Source organism: Quercus lobata, chromosome 6 (assembly GCF_001633185.2).
Source record: "Quercus lobata isolate SW786 chromosome 6, ValleyOak3.0 Primary Assembly, whole genome shotgun sequence".
Taxonomy (NCBI): domain Eukaryota; kingdom Viridiplantae; phylum Streptophyta; class Magnoliopsida; order Fagales; family Fagaceae; genus Quercus; species Quercus lobata.
The window spans coordinates 51355818-51365327 of record NC_044909.1 but is presented as its reverse complement, the minus strand read 5'-3'; the positions used below and the strand labels follow the sequence as shown (position 1 = coordinate 51365327).

Below are 9510 nucleotides of genomic sequence, written 5' to 3'. Positions count from 1 at the left end.
CTTAGGCTTATGGTTGTATATATTAACCACCATCTTCATCATATATTAATTACAATATTTATACCTTTCAAAGACTTCATTTCCGTAAATACCGATTTTTCCACACATTAATTATACCATGGTCAAAGAAAGAGAATAAAAATTAATACTCTAGTAAGACATGTTGACGTGGTTACGAACAAAGAAAATAAACATTTAAAAATAGTAATAAATATTTATTTTTATTTATTACTATTCATAAAAAGTAATTAATTTTGTTATTATCATCACCCACCATAAACTAAAAATCTCAATTCCTATCCCAATCAAAAAAAATAAAAAATAAAAAATCTCAATTTGTCAAGACCTTATATGGTAACAATATTTTATACACACGTGGAAGTGTAAGAAAAGAAAAAGGAAGTTGGTTGTTGTGGCCACAAGAAAGTAACGCATAACCCTACCCGCGGTCCAATCACAATCACAGTGGAGTACCAAAATTCCCCAGCTCGCGCTACAAAGCTCGCGAGGGCATTTCGGTAAAAACACTCAGGGGTATATCGGTAATTGCGAGAACAACTAAAAACCTGAGGGGAGGTGCACCAAAGCCACAGCACCCTCAAGAATTTCCAAGAGCAAAGCAACCAAACTTTAAAGAAAAAAAAAGAAAATAGTAAGAGAGAGAGAGAAGCACTTTAGAGAGAGAATTTGAGCCACCGCTCTTCTCCATTGTCTCGCGCTCTCTTCTTCTCTCTCTTTCTCTGCGATCGATCGCTGAAAATCTTTGGAATCATCCTCGCATTACTGAAAATTCGAATCAAATTTTTTTTTTTCACTCTCTCTCTCTCTAAAAAAAACTATCAGAAATTTTTTTTTTAACTGAAAATTTGTTACCTTTTTTACCCTCGCAATCCAGGTCGATCAAACTCGTCGACTCGTCCACACTCGAAAAACCCTAGTTTTTCGGTCCCATTTTGATCATCATCATCATCAATGGCTGCCAACAGCAACAACAGTAATTCGCCTCGTCAATCCGGGGACACCATCGGTAGTCCTCAATCGCGACGTGCCGCGAGGGCAGTTTTGTCGTCTTCGCCGTCGTCGTCGTCTCCGTCGTCACAGCCGCCGTGGACGCAAATTGTCCGCGGAGAATCCGAACCGATGATCGCTGCTGCTGCTGCTGCTGCTACTTCCTCTCCGGCCATGACGACATCGCCTTCGTCACCCGCGGCTGCGATTGAGCCAGCTGTGCCCGCGGCTGTCGCCGCTCCGCCTCCGACCTTGGCCGCGGAGGAATCGATCGCGGAGAACTCGGAGAATGGCAATGGAGGAAAGAGGCCAGCCTGGAACAAGCCTTCGAATGGAGCTGTCGCGGAGGCTGGGCAGGTCATGGGTGCGGTTTCTTGGCCAGCTTTATCTGAGTCCACTCGGGCTCCGGCCAAATCGCCTTCCGATTCAATCAAACCCTCATCAGATGGATCATCTTCACCCGCTTCTCAGGTTTGCTTCTTTAATCATTGCGAGTTGTTATTTTTTCCTACATTGTGGATTGGAGAACGTTTGGTTGCTCAGAAAATGTAGGAAATTAAATATACCAATAGCGAATGTTTTGTGTATGTATGTATGTATAAAAAAATTTAATCTTGGTGATGCTAGCTAGATCGTCCAAGCTTAGTGCTTGTGTCATTTAAATTCACTCAAAGCAAGTGAGATCAACATAGATTTCTAGTTTTGTTTAGAAGATAAAATGGTGTTTAGACTGAAATTTGTTTGTTTTTGTATTGGTTTGTTTCTTTGTTCAGCAACCAAATTGAGTGTGAATTTGATAATGGTGGAACTGTCATACTGAGTTATTTATGTTTTTTTTTTTTAATGGGTTAATGAGCTTGTTTCTAGCTGCAACACATACATTCAGATTATACAATGTGTATACTATAGGGGACTGGAGCAACATCTTCATCTGCACAGAAACAAGTGAGTAATAATGCGAATCCTAGTTCAACACCGAACCATGTACCCACACGCCAGAGATCAATGAAGCAGCGTAACAATCCAAGCACATCCTCTAATGGTGGCCTTCCTCTGCAGCAATTGGCACCAGTTCCAGTAGTTGAAATGGCTCCAAATACCCCTTCGCCTAAGGACCATACGCATAGGAGTGGATTTTCATCACAATCCTATGGTGGTAATGATCATCCCCCGCAACGTAGTAATTCATTTAGGAACCGCAATGGTGGTTCACATCCGCGTGGAGATGGTTCTCACCATCACAGCTACGGAAACAGGCGCGATCAAGAACGTGGACATCAAGATTGGAATGCTCATCGAAATTTCCCTGGTAGAGACACCCACATGCAGCCTCAGAGAGTTGTGCCTCGATATATAAGGCCACCCCCACCACCACCACCACCAAGTTCTACGGCATTTATTCCCCCACCTGTGAGGTTTGGAAGTCCTATCGGTTTCCCTGGTAAGCTGTTTTAATATTTCAGTTTTGGGCTTTTTAGTGTGTGGTCTTGCTCTGAGTCTCTATCTATTTTCAGAACTGGCACCTCCCATGGTATATGTTGATTCGCTCAGAGGTATGCCTATTGTTGCACCAATACCACCTCCTACAGTTTTTTTCCCTCCACCAGATCCTCAGTTGCATGCTAAGATAGTTAATCAGATAGATTATTATTTCAGGTATCTTTTTGCTTTTTGCCTAATAGGAAATGTAATTAGTTTTTTTTTGTTTAGTTATTATAACCATCATTAGCTTATTTAAATATGTTGGAATGTTAATCGCGATTGTACTTCATTTGCTATTATTGCAGTAATGAGAATTTAATTAAAGATACATACTTGAGGCAGAACATGGATGACCAGGGCTGGGTTCCTATTAAATTGATAGCTGGCTTCAACAAAGTGAGTCATTTGGGGATATTTGAATGGTTTTTGCTTATGTGTTAGCGATCTAATGTTCTGCATTTATAGCTAATTGTTTATAATCAGCTTATTATATGTTTATTGGACATGCAAGTTAACAGTTCTTTAAGTTCTTGGTGATATATGAGCTATCATCTAATGGTATGACTAATGCCAATTGACAACATAATTATGTTTTATTGGTTATTACACACACCCAATGGATCTTGAACCAATGACCTCACCCTCTATCTTGTTCTTACAAGAGGAGGACCTGCCATTGGAGCTAGAGTTCATTGGTTGCAAGTGAAAGCATTATGAATAAATAAAGAACGCACTTAGAACCGTGCTTTCTTATTTGTGTAATCTGTTTTGATTTTAACATATTTAGCATCATTGTACTTTAGATTGTAAAAAATGGTCGTACCCAAAGCTTTTGTTTTTGCAAGGTCTGGGAGAGGTGGAATGTAGGCAACGTTAGCCCTCATTTTGGAGAGGCTAATTCCCGGACAAATCCAAAAAAAATTGGGCTCTCACAATTTGTTCTGGACTGTAATAGCTCCTTTTGTTGATGCTCTATTTGTGGAAAATTGTCTGTAGCTTTTATCCTGTGATGATTGTGATATAAATGTGAATCTAAAAGATTTTGCAATCAAGATTCAGCATTTACTTTTGTCTGTTCTTTTGCTTACCTTAGTACACGCCCTGTGTGCTTTGGCTTTTGTACTGTTTTTTCTATCAATGAAGTTTATTACTTTTCCAAAAAAAAAAAAGATTCGGCATTCACTTTTGGATAAATAGCTATTGTAAGGTATTTGGTAAATGCTTGAAACGTGACAAGAAGAGCCCTGGCTTATGTAGTGTTGTTTTAGAATAATCATTTCATTCTGTGCTACTGCTTTCATTTTCTTTAGTCTGAAGTCAGTTTTTCCTTAAAAAATTATTTCATGGTCCTGTGTGTATTATTTCTTTGTATATGTTGTTTGACAGAAGTATTACTGATGTGTGGAGTCTTGTATTTTATATGAATTCAAGATATGCTTCTTTCAAGTTTAATGGGCTAAGAATGTTTATATGCTATACAGAAGTATTTTTATTTAACTCTTTTTTGTTCAACAAGTCAAAGCCTCGTATGCTAGCTCAACTACTTAGAATTAATGAACAAATCCTTCATCACCGTTGAACTTAAGCAAGGGCCTAATTACCTATGATACTTTAGGTAATGTTTCTTAACCCTCTTCTGTTTTTCCTTCTGTCCACTACTTCTACTTAATGGCGAAGTTTCTTGTCTTTGCTGCAAATGCACAAACCATCTTCTTTGACAATATTTTCTAATCTAATCTTGTCCTCATCTCCTCTTAATGCTGCAGTTGTGCTTATCAAAAAAAATATTCAATCTTTTATTAGTTATGTGCATCATCTGCCCAAGCATTGCGTGCTTCTTTTTTTCTAGATTTCCTACAGTTGACATTATGAAGCTTGGCTGGCCTCTTTATATTTGTTTAGTATTTGATGATCAAATGACAGCCGGGAGAGCTTGTAGATTTTGCATAATTCATCTGCCTTTTATGTTCAACTGCTCCCTTTTGCTATGCATAATCTGTGTTGCCTCCTCTAGTACAAAAATGTATATAAATAGGGAAGATATTTAGATGATGGAGGCAAATAGATGTGGGCAGATCACAGGTTTGATTTTGTAATGCACCAACTTTTTAGTGTTTAGGATTATGGTTTCTTTCACTTTCTTCTCTCATACAGTTGAATTAGCATGTAAAGATCTATAGTTATCTTGCCAAGAGTATGTAACTCAACTAGCACCTCCTGATGTTCTCAACGGAGACGTCCAAGATTCAGATTCCCCCACCCCAACTATATAATTATAAAAAAAGATTAAAAAAAAAGAAAAGAAAAGAAAGAAATAGCTATACTTATCCTTTAAAATGCTCTCCACTCATGGTTCCTATAGCTCTCACCAGACAACCAACCACAAGAGTCGAGACCATGATCATCCACAACTCACCAAAACCCTTGCAAACAATTGCCACACCCCAAATCCCAGTCAAACATTGCAACAACATCATCACCATCCAATTAACTCCCAGTTTTAACTATACTCCTAATTTTAGAAATCCTAGCCCAAATTCAACCTTATCTGAGATACCTACACTTGTATCCCACAACATAAATGAATTGACTTCATTTATGTTGATGTAAGGTCTTATTATTTCTTATTTCTGGATTCTGATTTCTTATTATCTCTCTGAGTTTGTTATTTATTTATAATTTTTTTAAAATAAAATAAAGTCTGTGTGTGGGTTTGCAGTTTTTTGAAATTTTTATTTGTGTAATTAAGGATCTGTTTGGATACCGCTTATGTTGCTGAAAATACTATAGCAAATTTTTTTTAAAAGGCAAAAACACTGTTCATGCGTTTTTTCAGGTGTTGGCTGGTCCATGAACAGTGCCATGGGACCAGCCAAAAAAAAAACGCAAACACAGAAACATCTCTACACAAATGCACGCTAAAATCTTTATTGGATGCTAAACAAACTCACCAAATCTATGGAAGATAAGTTTTTAAGTTAGTTTAATGGCTTCCTTATTGACATGGATGCTTGTGTAATTACTTAAAAAGTACAAATCCTGCAATATAAAATAAGAAGGGAAAAAAGACTATTTTTGTGAGTCTCTGTGTGTAAAGGTGCTCTTTACTTAAAAACATAAAAGCATATATTATGGGCTAGTTAAAGATGGACATGAGCCAAGCAAACATTGATTGACTGGGCATAATGGATTTTTATTTAGTGACACATATTTCAAGAAGTTCAATGAGACCTGAGGCTCCAAAAATGATTTGGCAGTGAAGAATAGTCCTTATTAAGGTAGATTAGAGGGACCAAACATATATTGTGGGCTGAGTGTGACTTCCATATTTTTATAGGCTCTCAGCGCTATATCTTCACCTAGAGTTCTTATGTAGGTGATTTTGTAGGGCTGAGTGTGAACACCTAAGCCATCATAGACTTCTAGTTTCCAAACCATACTGTGTGTTCTCTCCTATAATGTAGTGGTCTGGAGTCCAATACATTGAAATCTGGCATGTGGTGCTGCCTTTGTTGCAGTAGCTTTCTTTAGTTTTAGAATTGTGGATGACAACAATGATATTATGATGAATTGCCTCCTTGAATTGCAGATGCCTTAGATTACACTTTGTGAAACCCAGGATTTGGCATTGAAGTACCATTGCTTTATTCATAGAAGATAGTTCTCTGTTTGAGTTGCTCATAAGTTGATGACACTGTTATTTGTTTGGAAATTGAATGGGGTTTGGTTGCAAATCAAAATATGGATTTTTGCCATTTTCACTCAAATAAGTTTGTTTTAAGTGTCCTTTGCATTGCTGGTCCATGGTGTTGCTTCTCTTCTTCTTTATTTTCAATTTCAAATTTTATGTTGACCAGCAAAACTAAGCAAAAAGTTGTTGGCCAATCTTTTAAGGTTTACATTTATTTTTATTTTTTTACCAAAGGATGAACTTACCTTGTATTATACTCTTGATCTCCCTTAATCGAGACATTCATTGAAGTGCAAGGTTCATGTTTGTGGATGGTGATATCGTTGAAGTATCTATATGATTAAAGAGATGCCTTCATGGGACCCATCATTGGGATTGCGATGATAAGATCTAAGTTTTTGAAATATTGATGTGAATGTAAGCCATGTTGATAATAAAGTCGGACTGTATACAGGATGGTTCAACTGATTCTCCTGGTTTCCAAGTTCGGTTGTAGGCATCTTTTCCCGTGAACTGCCTTTACAATACTAATTTCTGATATAATGATAAACAGACAGATGGATAGGTACATGGAGTATTTTATTATTTTTGTATCTCTGCACATCTTATGAGTCACTGCTGGTTTTTGGTTCTAATGATAGTTGATTGCACATGTTTACATTATTTAGAATCTGACAATTGTTTTCTTTGTGCTGTCCTGTTCTTTAGATTTATTGTTTCTGTTTTTGTATTTGGGATACAGTATGCATTTTGGTATTTTTCCCTTTTCCAAGCCAAAGAAAAAAAACCTTATAGATTGGATGTGCAAGTCCTAATACTGCACTAGTGCCAGATCTCTCCCCCCAAACCCCAAAAAAAAAAAAATCTATTGATGCGAAAATTTGACATTTTTCTATGGCTTCCTTCTCAGGTTATGCTCTTGACAGATAATATCCAGCTTATATTGGATGCTGTGCGAACTTCAAATGTTTTGGAAATACAGGTATATTTCTAAAGGGCCAAACTTAGGTAATAGTTGCTTAGATGCTATACCTTAGGTTTCCAATTAAATTCAACCACGTGGCTTATTTGCCAATGTACTTGTGTATAGTTGCGACCTCCAAGACCACATGGTTGAATTTAATTGAAGAATTTAAGGTACAAGACCCGAAGAATTGTACTTAGGTTTCACCCCTTTTCTATAATGTTATTGTGGCTTCTCTAATTTCAATCTCTTTGCCTTTATCTTGTAGGGCGACAAAGTAAGAAGGCGCGAAGAATGGATGAAATGGATAATGCCACCAGTTCAGCGTCCTAATGTTTCAGGCCATCAGACCCTGGGAAATGATGTCCTGGCTGGTTATGTCCAAAGAATGGCACTGGAGGAGAATACCGCAAGGGCTCAAGCAGATGTTGGTGCTGAGGGATTCCATAGTGGACTGTCATCTGGGGACTTGAGCAGCCAGTCACAGCTTTCTGGTAGGGACGGAACAGATCAGGTCGGTATCCAAGCCGGTTCAGATCACTCTAATTGAGCAAGTAATCAAAGAGAAAGAGAGATGTGCAGTTTTGCACATTTTCTATTCAAGAGCTAATTTTGGAAGAAAAGAGGGGGAGGGAGTAACTTGATGAGAATGGTGATTATCTAGCATGTTCTTGAAGATAGTGATCTTGCCATGGCACGATTAAACATGATTTCTTGTGAGCACATGGAAAGTCATTATTTACAAGGGGGGGAAAAAAAGAAAACCTATTATAGAACAGAAAGATTAAAGCAGGAAACAGAAACCAAAAAAAAAAAAAAAAAACATTTATATGAATCGAGCTAGTAGCATGGGTTTATTGGGAATGCATGTATGGTTTTTGTGGGGGTTATGCATTTTAACTCTTTTTTTTTTCAATGGTGGCATGATCAGTGTTTTCCAATGGGGAAATTTTGATTTTATTTCCTTTGCTGCCCCTGAGCTGGTTTTTTGAATCTTTGGGGTCAGATCACCTCCACTTTCAGGAGGTATACATAAATTCTGAGAGTGATGGAAGTGTGTTTGGTGGATTCATGTCTGCCTACAATGAGGGGACGAGAGGAGGGTGGCTCTTGCTGGAAGCTGCAGCTCTTGCTACAATCACTATCATTTTATTCTTGATCCAGTTGTCTTTCTTTTCTTTTTTTTGGACTTCCCTTTTGTCACATATACTATATTTAGAATTACATTGATATGTATACCTTATTTCTTCAAACCCTTTTTGAAGAATTTACTGCATAAAAATGGTCCCTGAGGACAAACCTTTTGCATTATCCAGGTTAGGACTGGCTGTGATTGGTATTCATTATACTCTAAAATTTGGAGCTTGTGGAACTTACCTGCTTTAAAGCGGAATTTGCTTGTTCCTTGATTCTCTTTTGTCTCGTTTCTTTTCCTTCTCCTGTTTTCTAAATAATTAGTATTGCTATGTTAGCATGCGGAAATTGATGTGTAAGGCTTATTGGATCTTTTGTCTGAATTTGGTTTTCTTGGGAAAGCTTGCGTATGAAGTTAGCTTCGCATTCGTTAATGTCAAGGGTAATGATCAGTTGGACTTGCTAAACACACGCTGTGTCGGAATTACTGTGAATGTCTAGTCTTTCCCGAGTGTACAGAGTCAAGAACAAATGATATCCACAATGCTTGAAAGTTGTGGGGGAAAATAGGTCCCTGCGATCCTATAGCCAATTAAATTTTAAAGCTCCGATTTGATTTGAAGGCACTTCCTGACTTCGATTATGGTCATAGTTTAAAGGGCAAGATGCAAATCATAACCATCTAACTGGAGGCCAATTTCAAACTGACTTATCGGGAAAATTATCATATTAAATGCTTCAGGAATATAGCTGACGTTAACTTCTAAATATAAAAGTATGACATAATTTTAAAGGCAAATGAAAAAGAAATTTTTAATAGGTGGTTTGCTTTTATTGGTAAAGAGTTCTACACAAAGTTGTAAATTTTGGTCTAGTGCCTTTTTTGGATTGTCTATTGGAACAAAATATTTTTGTATTAGACAATTCTGTGTACCTTTTTAGTGATATATAAGAAGGAAGTAATTTAGGATAAATCAATAACTTAACCTATTAAGAAAAATTTCAAGTATCAAATCAAGAAAAATAAATCCTGATAAATCAATCAATATATCAAGTTGCTCAAATTTCTCATGGCAATTATATAAAATCAAACATGGAAACTCAAATAACATATTCCAAGAAAGAGAAAAATGACAAGAAAAAAAAAAATTGTTCATCGAAATCACCACACCAACTAGAATTTAGAATGAATAGATTGAAACAGCAAAATGGATCACAATTTAGGTTGAGG

General features: G+C 37.0%; 1 protein-coding gene across 1 annotated transcript; it reads left to right on the top strand.

Annotated features, from left to right (window-relative positions):
* The first annotated feature begins 585 nt into the window (after positions 1-585).
* LOC115994159 (la-related protein 1C) lies at positions 586-8554 on the top strand. Its single transcript, XM_031118222.1, has 6 exons — positions 586-1479; positions 1918-2449; positions 2523-2664; positions 2796-2886; positions 7092-7163; positions 7414-8554. The coding sequence occupies exons 1-6, from the start codon at positions 973-975 to the stop codon at positions 7693-7695; spliced, it is 1626 nt and encodes a 541-aa protein (XP_030974082.1). The 5' UTR covers positions 586-972; the 3' UTR covers positions 7696-8554.
* Positions 8555-9510: the final 956 nt, after the last annotated feature.

Coding starts and splice junctions, on each gene's coding strand:
- LOC115994159 (XM_031118222.1), top strand. CDS start 973: ATGGCTGCCAACAGCAACAACAGTAATTCGCCTCGTCAATCCGGGGAC. Junction 2,450..2,522: donor AAGTCCTATCGGTTTCCCTG/GTAAGCTGTTTT, acceptor ATCTATTTTCAG/AACTGGCACCTCCCATGGTA. Junction 7,164..7,413: donor CAAATGTTTTGGAAATACAG/GTATATTTCTAA, acceptor TTTATCTTGTAG/GGCGACAAAGTAAGAAGGCG.